The sequence below is a fragment of the Sparus aurata genome, chromosome 6 (genome assembly GCF_900880675.1).
Source record: "Sparus aurata chromosome 6, fSpaAur1.1, whole genome shotgun sequence".
Taxonomy (NCBI): Eukaryota; Metazoa; Chordata; class Actinopteri; order Spariformes; family Sparidae; genus Sparus; species Sparus aurata.
Genome location: NC_044192.1, coordinates 25458475 through 25475395, shown reverse-complemented (window position 1 = coordinate 25475395; position 16921 = coordinate 25458475). Strand labels below are relative to the sequence as shown.

The 16921-nt window shown below is 42.6% G+C and overlaps 1 protein-coding gene across 4 annotated transcripts in view; it reads left to right on the top strand.

The window, feature by feature from the left end:
* Positions 1-16617, top strand: part of quob (quattro b) — a 39876-nt gene extending 23259 nt beyond the window's left edge. The window contains exons 9-24 of one of the 4 annotated variants that reach the window (XM_030420854.1): positions 6807-6905; positions 6993-7141; positions 8213-8351; positions 8505-8627; positions 8825-9022; positions 9150-10120; positions 10326-10584; positions 10940-11029; positions 11717-11941; positions 12541-12588; positions 13199-13376; positions 14456-14572; positions 14675-14929; positions 15310-15587; positions 15760-15803; positions 15901-16617. In XM_030420854.1, the coding sequence (XP_030276714.1) occupies positions 6807-6905; positions 6993-7141; positions 8213-8351; positions 8505-8627; positions 8825-9022; positions 9150-10120; positions 10326-10584; positions 10940-11029; positions 11717-11941; positions 12541-12588; positions 13199-13376; positions 14456-14572; positions 14675-14929; positions 15310-15587; positions 15760-15783 (3153 nt within the window). In that variant the 3' untranslated portion in view covers positions 15784-15803; positions 15901-16617. Of the gene's footprint in view, positions 1-6806; positions 6906-6992; positions 7142-8212; positions 8352-8504; positions 8628-8824; positions 9023-9149; positions 10121-10325; positions 10585-10939; positions 11030-11716; positions 11942-12540; positions 12712-13198; positions 13377-14455; positions 14573-14674; positions 14930-15309; positions 15588-15759; positions 15804-15900 lie in introns of all 4 variants that reach the window. The other 3 variants (XM_030420852.1, XM_030420853.1, XM_030420855.1) reach the window with 3 other exon arrangements.
* The last annotated feature ends 304 nt before the right edge of the window (positions 16618-16921 follow it).

Here is a 16921-nt window from a genome sequence, read left to right as displayed (position 1 = left end):
GTTTTACCTGCTAAAATCCACGTCTACGGCACTTTAACATGGCAAGTAAACCGGGCGGACAATCTCAGAGAGAAAGACCGGCCAAACTGAGGCAAACTATCCAGTCGAAAATCACCGATCTGCCCAACATGGCGCCTCCATCTCCGACTAGTGCTAGCATGTTGGAAGCTAGCGCTACGGACATGTCCGAGCTCGCACGGGAAGTTACTCATAATATAAGCGAAATGATGGAGCAGAAGTTAGCGAAATTAACTGACACCTTGGACAGAATTGCCAGCAGCCTGGAATGTCAGTCGAAACGCATAACTGAGGCAGAACGACGGATCTCGGCCGTGGACGACCAGGTGGCCGCCCTTGAGCTTCGCCTTGCCCAGGTGGAGAATAGACAGGCGACCATGGCTGACCAGATAGATGACGCGGAAAACCGTAATAGACGAGACAACTTACGGATTTTAAATTTGAAGGAAGGCACGGAAGGTGAACATCCTCTTGAGTTTTTCGAGTCCTGGCTGCCAAAGACGCTTGGCTTGCGCGCTGCCAAAGGGCGCATAAAGTTGGACCGAGCTCACCGGACCGCCGGGCCGAGGAGTGACCGCCCGAGACCGGTGATCATCAAACTCCATAACTCCCGGGATAAACCTCGGATCCTAGCAGCTGTGAGGAAGGCGAAGAACCTGGAGCACGAGGGGTCACGCATTTTCATCCACCAGGACCTGTCTAATGCGGTCCGGCGGTGCGCCGCTCTTACAACGATGTGGTCCGTAAACTCATAGACAAGGATATCAGATTCACGATGCGGTTTCCAGCGAGGCTCGTGGTGCAGCTTAATGGAACGGAGCGCAGCTTTATCAACGCAGAAGAGGCCCGACGATTTGTGGCCACACTCGACTGACCTTGTTTGCCGGTGAGACATAAATAAACACAATACGTGAAACGGCCTGGTCTAGCCGGCTTTACATATTCTTGCAGACTTATGCTGCTGGGAGTCTCAGTTGTACGGATCTCTTCTGACATGACTATATTCAAAGTTAATCCGGCTTTTGGCTAATTTCCAATAAACCCAGCTATTCTGAAGGGTCCCGGTTTTGTTATTATTTCTATTATTGTGATGGTTGCCTCCTCCTGATCAAAATCAGCGAAGTCTGTTTTTACCACTGTTCAGTTAATGTTCTCCTTTTTTGCTCTGTCTTTTGTTAATTGTCAGTATGCTGTGCCCCCTGGTGTTCTTTTACATCCCTGAACATTTCATACTGAACAAAAGGATTATTTAAATTTTACATGGCTCTAAACATGGCTTTTCGTTTGACTGCAATCCAGGGAGGCACTGAGTTCTGTACTTTATATATTTAAGGGGGATGAAGGGGAAAAAATAAATAAATAAATAAGGAAAAAAGAAAGGGGGGGGGGGGGTTGGATTGCCTAGTTGTTACCTGAATTTATTTTCCTTGGGGCCGGAGCGGGGGTTCCTTTTGGGAGAATATTGTGTTCCTCCTCCTTTTTCTTTGCCCTCTCCATAGTGATGGCCTCCTTTAGCTTCATGTCACCTATTAATACCCTTTGGGTACCTCTTAGTTGTCTATCTAAGTGTGAGACCTTATGGTTACATCTGTGTCTGTTTTTTCTTTTGGTGTGGATTGTGATTATCTTTGTTCATGTTCAGTCGTTGTTCGGGAATGGCTTTTTCACATATGACAGCAGTATCTGGTTCTGTTTATTTTCAGTGTTTAAGAGCAACAGGCCTTTGTGGACACATTTATTTCTGTACATGGAATCTATATCACAGTTAAGATGAGTCTCACTAAACTGACAACATGGAATGTGAAGGGAATTAATAATATAGTTAAGAGGCGTAAAATTCTCTCATCTCTTAAAAAAGAAGGAGCTCATATAGCTTTTTTACAAGAGACCCACCTAAGTGATTTCGAACATGCAAAACTGAGAAGAGACTGGTTGGATCAAGTCTTTTACTCCTCTTTTAACTCCAAAAGTAGGGGGGTGGCGATCCTTTTACATAAAAGGCTGCCTTTCACTTTAGAAAAATGCTATAAGGATTCAGAAGGAAGATATGTAATAATTTCAGGTTTACTATATGGGGAAAAGCTTATTCTGGGGTGTATTTATTCTCCAAACACATTTGAGGCCTCCTTCTATTCTAAACTGATAGCTGTTTTATCTTCTATTACATGACCTCTCATAATTTTGGGTGGAGATTTGAATGCCTGCTTGGAGCCAGAACTGGACCAGAACCCTGTAAAGTCCATTCGCCCATCTAAAATGGCAATAGCCACAAGAACACTATGCAATGATTTGAACCTGTTTGACACCTGGAGAATTTTGAACCCAAAAGTTAAGGATTTCACCTTCTTTTCCCGCCCACATAATTCATTCTCAAGGATTGACTATTTTCTCACCTCAAGGCATGCATTGGATAGGATTAAAACATGTAATATTAAAGCCATGACACTCTCCGATCATTCACTCGTATGCCTGGAATTTACACCTCCCTACTACGATCTGGCTACACGTCACTGGCGGCTCAACCCCTCCTTGCTGAGTAATCCCACTTTTTTTACTTTACTGGAGGAACAACTAACGTTCTTTTTTTCTACTAATGATACACCTGACGTCTCAGCATCAACACTATGGGAGACTGCAAAGGCCTATAAAAGGGGAGTTATTATTTCGTACACCTCAGCCAAAAGAAAAGAAGTGCTCAAACAACAACTAGAGCTTGAATCTCAAATATTTGAACTGGAGAAGGAGTTTAAACACTCCTTTTCTAATTCATCTCGGCTGAAGCTGGACACAGCTCGCTCTGCCCTGGATAACCTCCTTACACAAAAAGCAGAAACCGCAATTTTCTACACTAGGCACAGACTATTCGAGTCTGCAAATAAGCCAGGGAGACTGCTGGCTCGTCTGGCAAAGGGCAGGGCTGACCCTAATGTGATCCCATCATTAAAAGATGAAAAAGGAGCTAAACATTATGAAAACAAACCTATGGTTAATATCATGACATGCTTTTATCAAAATTTGTACTCTCCAGAAAGCCCTGATAGCACTGGGGATCAGGCCAAATTCTTAGATCATCTAGATCTCCCGACACTATCAGCTGAGAGTAGGGACCTTCTGTGCCGTCCAATTACTAAAGAGGAGGTCCATGAAACAATTAAATCCTTACCAAGTGGGAAAGCTCCGGGCCCTGATGGGTTTTGCCCAGAATTTTTTAAGAAAATGGCCAAGGTGATAGTAGAGCCACTCACCAGTATGTACGCTGAATCTTTTGAGCATGGCACCTTGCCCCCAACACTTAACCTGGCCAATATTTCACTTATTCTGAAGAAAGGCAAACCCTCAGATTGCTGCGCATCTTATAGGCCGATAAGTCTGATTGGGGTTGATTGTAAAGTGCTATCAAAACTTCTTGCCCGGAGGCTGGAGGTTTACCTTCCTGCTCTAATTAAACCTGATCAAACGGGTTTCATCAAGAACAGGCTTTCACGCTCAAATGTTCGGCGTCTTCTTAATGTGATTCAATATGCAAACTTCAGTCAAGAGAGAATTCTATGTGTAACTCTAGATGCAGCCAAAGGTTTTGACAGGGTGGAATTCAAATACCTGTTTGAGGTTCTTCAGAGGTTTGGGTTGGGGCCCGAAGTTATGACCAGCGCCCTCGTGGCGAGAGTGCTGGTCAATGGCTGCGCTTCAGAGGCCTTCCATCTCGGGCGGGGTACGAGACAGGGTTGCCCCATGTCCCCTTTGCTATTTGCTTTAGCCATTGAGCCACTCGCAGAGGCAATAAGGTGCGCAGACGATATAACTGGGGTCATTCTCTGTGGTGAAGTTCATAAACTCGCACTCTATGCTGATGATGTCATTCTATTTTTGACTCGACCTGAAACTTCTATCCCTGCCCTTATCTCAACTATAGAGCTGTTTGGAAATTTCTCAGGTTACAAAATCAATTTTGATAAATCCGAAGTTTTACCTCTGGGCGACTTTGGGGAAAAAAGTGCCTTTCCCAACTTTCCCTTTAAATGGTCCGATTCTGGGTTTACATACTTGGGTGTCAAAGTCTCTGCAAATTTAAATAACCTGTATAAGCTTAATTTCGCCCCCATTATATCCACGATTAAAAGTGATCTGCTCAGGTGGATTTGACCTCCCACTCTCTTGGACGGGCAGAATAAGTTTAATCAAAATGAACGTTCTCCCAAGAATTCTCTACCCAATGCAAATGCTTCCTTTGAGGATAAATAAGTCAGTGTTTTCTGATATAGATAAAACTATCTCTAAATTTATCTGGCATGGGAAAAAGGCACGTCTCAGTCTCAAAGTACTGCAACTGCCCAGAGGAAGGGGTGGTCTTTCAATGCCTAACTTTATGTTGTATAACTGGGCATGTCACATGCAAATAGTGCTAGAGTGGCTTAGACATTTTCTAGATTCTAGACATGAACCTCAGGTTGATGCCTGGCACTGTCCTTCCTTGTCTCCACTTAGCCTTGTTTCTAATAAGTCATCATTGCTCCCAATCGAGGTCAAGAACAGCTCAATTATGTTGAACACAATCAGAACATGGGAGAGGATTGTGAGGCTTTCCAAAGTCAAAGGTCCCACTTCAGCCCTTCACCCCATTATACAGAATAGGGCTTTTCCACCAGGTCTGGGTACAAACATATTTCAGTCATGGTATTAGAGTTGTTGGCTATCTATTTGAGGACGATAAACTGTTATCCTTTGAACAGATCAGAGCCAAATTTGGTGTGCCGTCCCAACATTTCTATGGCTATCTTCAGGTTAGACACTTCATTATTAGTCAAGATCTCCCTGAAGCCCAGCCAATAGCCTCAGATATCGACTCAACTTTATTACAGTGCCGGAAATAGGAAAATTATTTCCTACTTCTATGGAAAACTACAGTCCCTTATTCCATGTAATATTGACAGAACTAAAGGTCTTTGGAACAAGGACTTGGTAACTGAGTTTGGAGAGGAAGCATGGTCGAGTGCAGTGGAAAACCTTTCTGTGCAACAGGCTAACAGAGAGTTAATACAGGATCCTTCATAGAATACAACGTACACCCCAATCTCTCAATACTTTCTATCCTGACATCTCTCCCCTTTGTGTTAAGTGCAAGCAGGAAGTTGGGTCTTATATACACTGTATCTGGCGCTGCCCTTTAATATTTAAGTTTTGGGGGAAAGTCTCACAGGAAATCAATTCAATTCTTGGTAAGAGCTTACAAATGAATCCTGGTTTGTTTCTGTTGGGTCTCTCAGAAGAGGGACTCTCTCTATCAAGCCCCAAGCGAAAACTCTTATATAAGCTTCTTCTGCTAGCTAGGAGATGTGTTCTTTTTCAGTGGATTAAACCTAGACCTCCAACTGTTAATCAGTGGTATGGAGAAATATTAAAAGTTCTACCAATGGAGCGCCTGAGCTCTGTTTTAAAGGGGAACGTGATGTATTTTGAGAAGCTGTGGGCACCCTTGTTGGACCGCTTACCAGGCGATACAATAGATTTAGTTCGCAGGGGGTGCTGTAACGTTGACTGGCGTCCTTCATACTCCCCCTCGCTTGCATAACGCTGTTCCCTGGGCACTGTTTTTTTCTTCTCTCTATCTTATTGCCATAGCTGATATGTAAATTGTGGACTTTAAAGAATTGCCCGTGTAAGGCTTTTTACAGTGCTATAACACCTGTGTCTGTTTTTGTTTCCTTCCTTTCCTTTAATTATGTCATTCTGTATGGTGTATGTATTTTGCTCGTGTCAACCACCACTGCTGTCATTCATGTTCTGTGTTTTGTGTTTGATCTAAAAATGTAATAAAATATACATAAAAAAAAGCTTAATTTTAATTGGTAACAATCAAAAAGGCCGTGAGGCTGAAGACCTGATGTAGATGATAGGCAGTCCTGAGAATGGCTTCACGCAGTGGTTCGTCAGTAACATTGGGCCTCATTCATGAACCGTTCTTACGAACAAATTTGTTCTTAAGTCCCACTTACGATGATTTGACAAAGATTGTGTCATTCATGAATTTTTTCTTATCTAGAATTTTTTCTTAGGCAAGAACAAATCCTACGAACACTCAGGAGTACTCTTACGCAAATTTCAGTGCCGACATGTTGGCATGGTTGTGTTTTCTTCTCTTGTGTAGTTCAATAAAATGCAATATTACAGTGATAATTCTGTCATATTTATTCATTTATTTATTCATTTAATATTTTTGGTAATTTACAAAGAATTTAAATTCTAAAATAAATTAAATGTGCCAATGATTTAAGATAAATCAAGTAAATTGGAAACATGCCATCAATTAGTAACCCCCCCACCCTATTTATACGTGGCATTTCTCCATCCAAGGCCCGCAAAACAATGGCATAAATATTGCTCCTGCGGCTTTCTTCAATGTAAGAACACAGCTGCGAACAATTCTGAGGCTTACGAACGAGTTAGTGAATCTGACGTAGGGTTTTCTTAAGGAACCTCTTAAGAACAACTTAAGAAAGAATCTAAGAAGATTCTTAAGAAGATATTGGTGAATGAGGCCCATTGTGTCTTAGTAGATGTCAGGTACAAGAAACCATTGTCCAGTATCTCTGCAGTGTATTCCTGCTGTAGGCTAGCAGGGCACTGAGGGCGGCCTCCTGTGTTTGTGAGGTCCACAACACCTCAGTTCCTCTGCTCTTGTCCTCTTGGCGCTGTCTGTAGGAGGATATATAGTAGTTTCTCTCTAGGGTTCTCTGTTAAACATCATAATTTTCCTCACTTTCACTGAGTCTACATTGAATTCATTTCAGAGACTGGTGTCTTTCATGACTGACCTGCGAGGGGCAGACAGTTTGTTGCAGAGGGCCATCAAGAAAGTGGATGACAGCATAAAGCTGGACTCAGCCCAGGTAGAATATATAAGTGTTGATAGTGGGATATCATTATTGTGCTACACATTATGGACCTGGCCTGATCTTTAGCTGTGGCTGCTGCAGGAGGTGCAGCAATGCATTCAGGAGCAGAGGGCCTCAATGAAGGAGGTGCTGGAGGACACTCGACTGGTCACTCTGCAGAGGGAAGGAGGGGCCGTACTGGCCCGGATGAGGAGAGAGGACTTCAGGTTCCCACAGTCTGAAGACTACAGGTATTACATCATATTTATAGTGTACTTAGGTTCAGCTTCTTGTTCCCAGTTGCTCAGTGTTTTAATCTTATTTGATTTGCATTGTCTGCACTTTGCGCTGTATACGCCCACACTGTCCTTACATACAAATATATGCTCACTTTATAAAACATGGCTGCATTATCATCGATTAAACTACCAAATGGTGTGATAAATTGTTTGAATTTGCTGCACCTTGACCAGCTACATCATTAATTTTGCTAACTTTTGCAAACACTGTCACTGCAACTCTGCATAATTTTTCTGTTAATACTTCATACCTTTATTGAAGATATATTTTTCAGTGCCAAACTCTAGGGTTTATTTTGACTCTCTTGTGTTACTCAATTGCTTAAAGATATTATATTTAAAAATTGTCTATTAAAATGTCTAAAAACAACCAACAACCGTGACAGATTTTGTTGAGTTTTATACTCATTATCACAACATGATTCAAAGTATGTTAAATCCAAGAAAACTCTGTAATTTACTCAAGGTAACAGTGGTTTCATTTTGTCAGCCTGTCGCTCTAACTTCCAAGAGACAGAGAATTAAGTCGGCAAATGTGACTGTACTTAAAGTGAATACAACTTTAAGACATTACCTTGTCAGATAGATTTTCATCAGCAATGTTGGTTAACAATTAAGTCAAGTACCCCCAAGATCCCAAGCTACTTCCCTATCTTGTTTTGATTCGATTGAGAGATCCCCAGAGGCAAAAATTACTGCTGTTTGTTCAAGTAGATAATCTGAACACTTCCTCCATCACTGCACACAACAGATGGATCTGTTTCACAGCTTTCTTTTACTGTAAGTCACACTTTAAGTGGTTAAAGGTCAATAGATGCACAGCTGCAATGTTAGCAAGATATTATTGACTCCATTTCACAGCCTTAATTAAATTAATATTTACATATTTGCAAACACTCAAGTCAGCCTGTTATTTTCTGACTCTAACAAAGTCTAAGTTCATTTACCCCCATATTACACTTCAAATCACAAATCACAAATACTACTACTAGTTTGTAAGCGTGTGTTTCACCTTCCTTGCAGAGATGCTCTGGAGTCTGTGACGAGTCTGTACAATCAGGTGGAGGAAAAGCTCCACACTCTGGTGATGAGATCCAACGAGTCGCTGCAGCGCCTTGAGTTCGTCTTCAGGCTCAGAGAGATCGAGGCCAAAATCAGCACGGTACGACCAGTCCTTCCTGCAACATGTGCTCCTGTGGTGATGAAGGCAGGGAGATGAAATCAGGGCTTATCTCAAGAATAATATATGCAAAACTATGCAAACAGTTTTCCAAGCTGAAACTGACATTGTACGATTCTACATTACATCTTGCAGGCTGGGATGTGGTTCAATACGGAAGGCGAACAGGGACTGAAGGACTCTCACACAGCAGATGATACCCTGGTGTGCTCTGAAAAGGCCTTACAGCACTTTGATCTGTTTCTCGCTCAGTCTAAGGTATTGCAGCAATATAACACAAGGGGTTTAAAGTTAAGCAATCTTACCTTTATTTAGCTGTCTGTGTTTCACTTCACATACCAACGGCTTTCGTTTGTTTTCCTAAAGTTGAAAATATTTAAATGGCTGCACTCTCAATGGTAAATAGTAGATTAAAGACCTGAACGTTCCGCTTGACATCTTATCATTCATCGCAGGAGAAACAACAGTCCGCCCTGACCCTAGTGACGGAGGCCGAGGGGATTGTTGGCACGAGTGAATCCAGTCCTGCAATGGACATTTTTCGGACTCTGGTCAGCACTTTCAAATCCAACGTGGATGATTTTAAGTTGCGGACAGAACAGAGGTACAAAGAACTGGACACACTGGTGTATGTGCACCGCTTCTGTGAGCAGGTTTGTGTCTGACATTTCTGAATGAAGTCTTTTAGCTGCACTTGTCCTCGTCTGCATACCTCTGACTGATTTGTGTAAACCTTTAAATCTAAAATGGTAGAAAATAATTTTCTCTCTGTCTCTCCAGGCGTCTGCCCTGGCCAAAGAATGCAGTCATTTTCTGGAGAAGGTAGAGCCGGGGTGTTACTCAGCTCAGAACCTGAGCACACTCCAAATGTATGAAGAAAGATTAGGTGGCGAATTCTCCACCCCGCACTTCCAGGCTCTGAAAGCTAAGGCCTGTGCCGTGGGATTGGGGGCCTCGGGGGTGATGAGAGTGTGGAATGCAGCCTTGGTTGAGTGCCGAGAAGTCAGGCAGCGTCTGGAGGAGATGCAGATGAAGAAAGGCGTAGATAAGAACCAGATCCAGCCGACCACAGCTGCAAACCCTCAAGGGGAAGATGGAGGGATAGAGAAGAGGGAGAAAATAAGTGAATTTGGGGGAGGTGAACGCCTCCTGACCCAACAGCTAACCTCACAGAAAGAGGTTGTCAAAATCTCAGAAAGTGAAGGAGAAACCAAAGACCGTTTAAAACCTGACATGAAAGAGAGCGAGAAAGAAGAATCCCAATTGAAGAAATTACCTGAAGCACCAGTTAAAAATGAAAAAATGACTCCTGTTTTTACACAGAACAGTGACTGTCATCCAGAGACCAAACTGAGGCCAAGAGAGCACCACAGTGAGGCAGATCTGAGGAGCACAGACTCAGTTGAAGGGGGCCGCGATGTTCCACCGCACCAACCTTTGGGTCGCTCCCTAAGCGAGGGCTCACATGCGAGTCCTTATTTGACGAGCACCTCCAGCTTTTCACCTTTGAATGTAAGACACAAACACTGTCAGAGCTGGACACAGCCACTGGAACAAAATCCAAAGCCTGTCCAAAATCTGCCCAATTCCCATAACGAGAGTTTACAGTCAGGAAACCTGAGCTGTAAGTCAAAAAGCAACGGCATTGAAGATGAGAGTGAAGGATGCACAGCCTCCACCCAGAGCCCTAAAGACCTGAAGACCCCAGAGACATTACTCACGGCAGCAGAAAACAATTGCAGCAATGTTTTGTAAGTAACTCCCCCTCCCTCTGCTGTGATCTAAAGCAATCTTAAGTAAATGACATAAGCTACAGTCATGAATACCACAATTGTTAACCAGTTCAACAAAACTGTCACACCTGCAAATATACAATGTCTAACTGGTTCTGAACCCGAGGGGTTTACTTATAAGCTTTAATAAATCAATGGTTTCTGCATTATTCATTTCCTACATGTGGAGCAGGAAGCTGCGGAGGATCATGGAGGAGCTGCTGTCCACAGAGAGGGAGTATGTGAAGGCTCTGGGCTATGTTCGAGAGCACTACTTCCCTGAGCTGGAGAGGGCCGACGTCCCTCAGGACCTCAGGGGCCAGAGGGGGAGCATCTTTGGTAACTTAGAGAAACTCCACGACTTCCACCGACATCACTTCCTGAACGAGTTGGAGAGCTGCATGAACGAACCCTTCAGAGTGGGACGCTGCTTCCTACGGCATGTAGGTGCCACATGTATTATTAACCATGCACATGTGTATTGGATCTTGATCAAGCGATAGTCAATGTGCAAATACTGTTTCGCCAACCTGAGTAATTGAGGTTTCCAAGACACAATGGCGCTTGGACAGATGTGGGTCTGTTTTTTGCTTAGACTGGTCCACGGTTTCCTGTTTTCCTCCAAAACTGCGATAAGTGAAATCGATTTGCCAACAAAAGCCCTTCCAGATGTGTCATGGCTCAGCTTCCAAGGAATCAACAGCTTCAGTTTTATCACTGAACTCATTGGAAATAGGGAATGTGCAGGGGTGATTAAGATGATGACTAACGGTCTTTAATTATTCCTTTTTATTTCAGAGAGAGAGCTTTGCTCTGTATGCCCTTTACAGCAAGAACAAACCACAGTCTGATAGTCTTCTCATCAATCATGGACAGGCTTTCTTTAAGGTGAGAACTGCTGCTGGCCTCCCTTTGCCCCTCCTTTGCCCCCTCATTTCTCTTCTCAAAACCACGGCATGAATTTTGTTAAGCAAGAAGAGGAGAGATGGTTTATTTTAACAAGATCAGAGTATGTAGCCTCTCTGCTGGCGTGCTAGTGTTTTTTTTTTTTAGAATAACGAAGCTCATTCATATCACTGTCTTATAATCTGTTTCACAATCATTAATCATAAAAATTTGCAGGTTGCCTCTATACAACATTTTTCATACTGATAGATGAATTCCATCCATCATCTAGTCTGTCCACCTGAATGATTATGTTATAAAAGGTGCAATATGTAAGAAATTTAGTTGAAAACATTCAGAGTTAAAAACTAAAGCTATTGACAGAATGTGAAAAATAAAAACTGTTTTGATGTTGGTTAGCATGCTAACCAGCTAGCCCTGTCCTATCTGAGTCCAGAGCTCCTGTGCTAGGGGTGTAAACACCTACACACCCCCAGTGCTCCAAACTGCAAGTCTGCACTGCTTGCTGCTTGGCTAACTAAGCTAACTACTTTATGGCAGCTTTAGTTAGTAGCAGTTAGTGATTACTGTTCTTACATACTGCACCTTAAGCATTAGGGAGATCCCAAGCTCAGCTATACCTTTGTTCTTACAGCTTTAGCAGTATATTTTTTTCTCCTCCTACACCAGCAAAAGCAGCTGGCGCTTGGGGATAAGATGGACCTATGGTCGTACCTGCTGAAGCCCGTGCAGCGGATCAGTAAGTACAGCCTGCTGCTGCAGGACATGTGGAGGGAGTGTGGTCCGGGACAAACCAGAGAGATGGCTGAGGTCAAGGCTGCCTTGGAGGTCATCCAATTCCAGCTCCGCCACGGCAACAACCTGCTGGCCATGGACGCCATCCACCACTGTGACGTAAGACTGATGGTTTCTTTAACTTTGAAGGCATTTTGTAAGCCAAAACATCACGCAATTATAAGAAAGGAGGAGTTCATGTTATATATACAGTACATGCACACACTGTATAGATACAGTGTTCAATGTACTGTGATCAGAAAGACTTATCACCCTCTAATCCGACATTAAGCAACAGGATCACTCCTGTTATTGGGAAAGGAGAGGGAATAAACAGGTACTGGCAAGACTTTGATCATTTATTTTAGGGACTATGTGCAGTGAGGGTGAAGAACAGAAACCTTCATCGAACATTAAAGCACATTTGGCTTTGTGCGACTCTGCTGGTAAATCATGAGTAACCCTCGTTTTCCATGGAATGTAAAGGGAGGTGCTGTGTGTGGGACGATGATCTGTAGAGCAGAGATCGAGGAAATGGAGCCGGAGTCTTAGGAATTTTGTTTATGACCTTTCTTGCACTCAAAGTACATATGTTGAATATTACATTATATAACATGATGTTCGCCGTACTGGCAACATCTGTATACTATGCTGCATTATTGCTCCATACAGTACGTCACTCTCACTTTCCAACTGACTTCTCCTTTTCTGTACCGCAGGTCAATCTGAAAGAGCAGGGCCAGCTGATTCGTCAGGACGAGTTCTTGGTAACATTCAGGAAGAAAAAATGCTTCCGCCACATTTTCCTATTTCAAGAACTCGTCCTCTTTAGCAAGACCAGGAAGACTGACGTAGGCAATGACACATACATCTACAAACAGTCATTCAAGGTTCGCATATTGCCACCATACACACAAAAGTCACATGAGGTTCAGCTGTGTAAAAATGTACCAGAAGTACCAGTGAATAGAACTGTGATGCAAGGCCACAGTACTACTACCACTTCCTTTTCACGACAAGTCAGAACAAGATTGTCAGCCACTGACCTCACTTCTCTCTTGCAAAACTCATTTACAGAGGTAGTTTTCCAGTGTCTGTCAGGACTTAAGGAAACTTTCCATAACACAGACATGCAAGGGAGGACGAGACATTTGATCCCATGTCATAAAATGGACATTGTTATTGTAAAAATCTTTAAAGAGAAGATATTAGATATCCAAGAGCCTATCTAGCACTTTAGAAGGCCTTCTAACACACTCTATAAGCCCAATTACAATAACCTTGGACTCGTCTCTGTCTTTTCACACATTTGCCAAACTGCTTACTGTATTCAAAATTGACATCTTACATGATCTGTCTGTCTCTGTGTATATTTAGACATCAGACATAGGCCTGACCCAGAACAGCGGTGACACTGGCCTGTGTTTCGAGATCTGGTTCAGGAAGAGGAAAACCCAGGACACGTACACACTTCAAGCAGTCAGTCGGGAGGTGAAGAGTGCCTGGACCAAGGACCTGGAGCGAATCCTTTGGGAACAGGCTGTACACAACAGGGGTACAAAAACACATCATCAGTAAAAATACCGGGAATTGAGAGGGATGGAGATCACAGAAGCAGAGGGGCAAAACAGCATGTAGAGCCAAAATATGTCTTGTGGACTTGGCCAGAGTGAGATAGCAGCTGTTTCTGGTTAATGAAAATGGATTTTTACCTTAAAAAGTTATATCACTGTTGGGATCCGTTCCATAATGTTGTCAGACACTAAGAATAACAACGTGAGCATGTCAGTAGTAGAAACGGACACTTTCAGAGGACCAGGGGCGGTTCTGGGGGGGGGAAGAGGGGGGCCAACAGGGGCCAGTGCCCCCGTAACATTGAGTCTGGACCCCCCTGTGGCCCCCCTGACAGGGAGTCTGCATTAATAATACAATGACAGATTTCTTGCAATGATTTTGTTCTGAAAGGCAAGGTAGAAATAAAGTGTCTCAGCAGTTTACTACCCAATCACAATTGCTGAAATTGTAAACACTGCTTTGTCTGAATGAAGGATTTATCCTTTTTTCCGTGTTGTATGTGCCCCCTAAAAAAAAAGCCGGCCCGTACCTGGCCCCCCTATTAAAACTGGTCTAGAACCGCAACTGCAGAGGACGTACGGGTGGTGTTGCCCAAAAGAATTACATTGCAGCCATTACAGCCCAGCTGCTGGCTGATGGGATTCACTGGACCCATTCCAATACCTTTTTTTACCCATTAATAATGTATACATCAAACCAAACGATGCAGGGCCCAGGTTTAAAAAATTCCAGAATTCTTCTTTAATGTGATAGAGACTCATTGATTAAAGCCTATTATGGCCTATGTTGGCTGAATCTTGTAACAATAGGATGATCAGTAACAACCTCACTTTTCTAATTTCGTGTAAAAAATCTTTAAATAGGACAAAAGACAGAAAACAAAAAAGCTGAACTGTTGTCAACTGACTTCCTACTTTGCTGCAGATATAATTTCTACAACCACTAGAGGTCGCAGCCCAACAAGGAATATAAATATGCACCATCAACCTTATACAACTGGCTATATGTCTTACATTTGAAACATTTCCAAGCTAATGATTTCATGTGTGTGTTTTGTAGAGGTCCGTATGCAGGAGAGAGTGTTCATGGGTATTGGAAACAAGCCTTTCATGGACATCCAGCCCAGTGATGCAGCTATCAGTGACAGAGCCGTCAACTATGTACTGATGGGAAGAGGTAAAACACACATATTTATTTATTACTTTGTTTGAGTATTTTAGTTATTTTGGTATTGTGACACTCTCTCTCATCAAACTGAATGTTACCATCTCTCCTCAGAAAACAAGGTACCGTCCTCTGCGAGTTCACGTGGCTCACAGGATGGCCTCCCTGGAGGGCGGCCAAAATCTCTTGGTTCGGGAAGCAGTGTGTCTTCTTCCTCGTCCTCGGGAAGGGGCTCCCTGTCCCCTGTGGGATATATGTGTGGGCCAAAGCGGAGGGTGGTTTCAGGGGGCCTTGGAGGATATGTGTCTCCTCCTGGAGCTCTGGAGGAGGACGACTTGGACCAGGAGAGCGGAAGTCAGAACTTATTACGTGAGTTAAGTGTGTAAAATGTAGCTACTGTATGATATGTATGATAATAATATTGCTTACGATTTACTGAAAATGGACAAGAGGATTAAATGCAATACTACAACCAGGAACCTACATTTGCCAGGTTGGTGTGTTATTGGGCCCTGAACAGCTTCATTGAGGTTGCTGAGTATTATATAACAAGCCTGAAGAAACTTTTAGAAAGGTCAGAGTTCAGAGGTTTGGGTTCATGATCTTCAAAGGCATCCAAAGAAATTTATGTAGACTTGTTTGTGTTTGCTGATACAGTGTTTGGACCTTGGCTTTAGTTAATAAAGTAAAGACATTCCTCTATTCCATCCATCAATCGTGGACGTAATCAAGTCTTCCCTTTGTTCCAGTGGACAGCTCCGAGTCATCAGGAGAGAGTGTGAGTGGCTTCAGCAGTTCCGGTCACAGCTACCACTCTGCCATCGGGGGAGAGGCGGAGGACACCTCCTCAGTCTGTGCCTCCACAATCACCGTGAAGGAGGCAGCGCCTGCTCATAGAGCTGAACCCTCTGCAGTCTCCCACAAACCAAATGCGTTGGCAGAATCCCCAGAAAAAACCCCACCACCCGTTGCACCCAAACCCAAACCCAAACCACAACACCAGGCCAAAGATGTGTCTGGTGGCAAGGTACAGTACAAAGCTCAAACCACTAATTGAGTAATTGTTCATGAGGTCAAAAACATTAGTAAAGCTAAGTAAGTAAGTGCCTGGAAGTAAATTACCCTTAAATTCAATCATCATCATCTCTGCCCTCCTTTTATCACACTGTTTTTTTGTATCTTCTCTTTTACTTTCTTAGGTTGGAAAGTCCACTGAGGTTTGACCTGTGTGATACGGTACAAGGTGTGTATCATGTTGTAATAGTTATTATAAGTATGTGAATAATAAACTGTGCCACATTGGAAAGGAAAAGTTAAAGATTTAACCTTTTTTCCTACAGATTTGGAGGCAACCCGAGAGAAGACAAGAGCCATCTGTCGGTGTCAGCGTTAAAGATTAAAATATTTAAATTGACAACTTTTTTACCAGCTGTTGATGTAATCCATTACCACTCTGTAAATAGATCTAAATCTCACCACTAATACAGTAGTGCAGAAAAATGTCTACATATGTACTGTATTTTGAACTTAAACAGTGATACATTCTGAAATGCATATTTGGCATAGTGTGCTGTAAATCAGTCTAGTTTTCATAGTTCATACAAAGGATTGTAGAGGTGCTACGGTCTGCACATTTGATCTCACCTGGATTATTTAGTCACATTCTTTGACTAAATAATCCTGGTGAGATCAAATGTGCAGACTATATGCCTCCCGGCTGCGTTTAATAAAATCTTGTGATGAATTGCCCAGGTAGAATGAACCATAATGCCGCCTTTTTTTGTCCTAAATGTGTTGCCTTTTGTACAGATTTATCAAACGTAATTACAACATAAGTGTCCTACTTGTTTCCTCTGAAGATAAAACGCATCCACTCTGTCTTTTCTTTGAATTAACAGTTTTTGTATAAAATAATGTGCTACTTGTATGAAGATTGACTTGTGTAACTTTCTATTTGGAATACAGAATATTTGCAGTGATGATGAATCTGTTATGTTGGCTTTTGTCTTGTGTTTTTTCTTGCATCACAATAAACTTAACCAACATGCTTACAGTCAGAGGCAACGATCTGTCTTTAATTTGAACTTTCCAAATAGTCACATAGGTTGAGAAACTGCCATATAACACAGATATAACATATCCTGTAACTCCTGGTAGTCGTTTTTCCTGATTGAAGGAAAACAAAAAGCCATCAGAATATCATTCATGTTTTCCAAGAGTGTTTCATAAGAAAAGTTATAAATCTCTCCCCACTTCATGTCGAGACTCAATTTACAATGCTTATCTAATTAAAAGGGTAGAGAACAAAATAAAGAGGTCGCGCTGTAACATGCCGTATCAGATATTTAGTGTAACAATGAG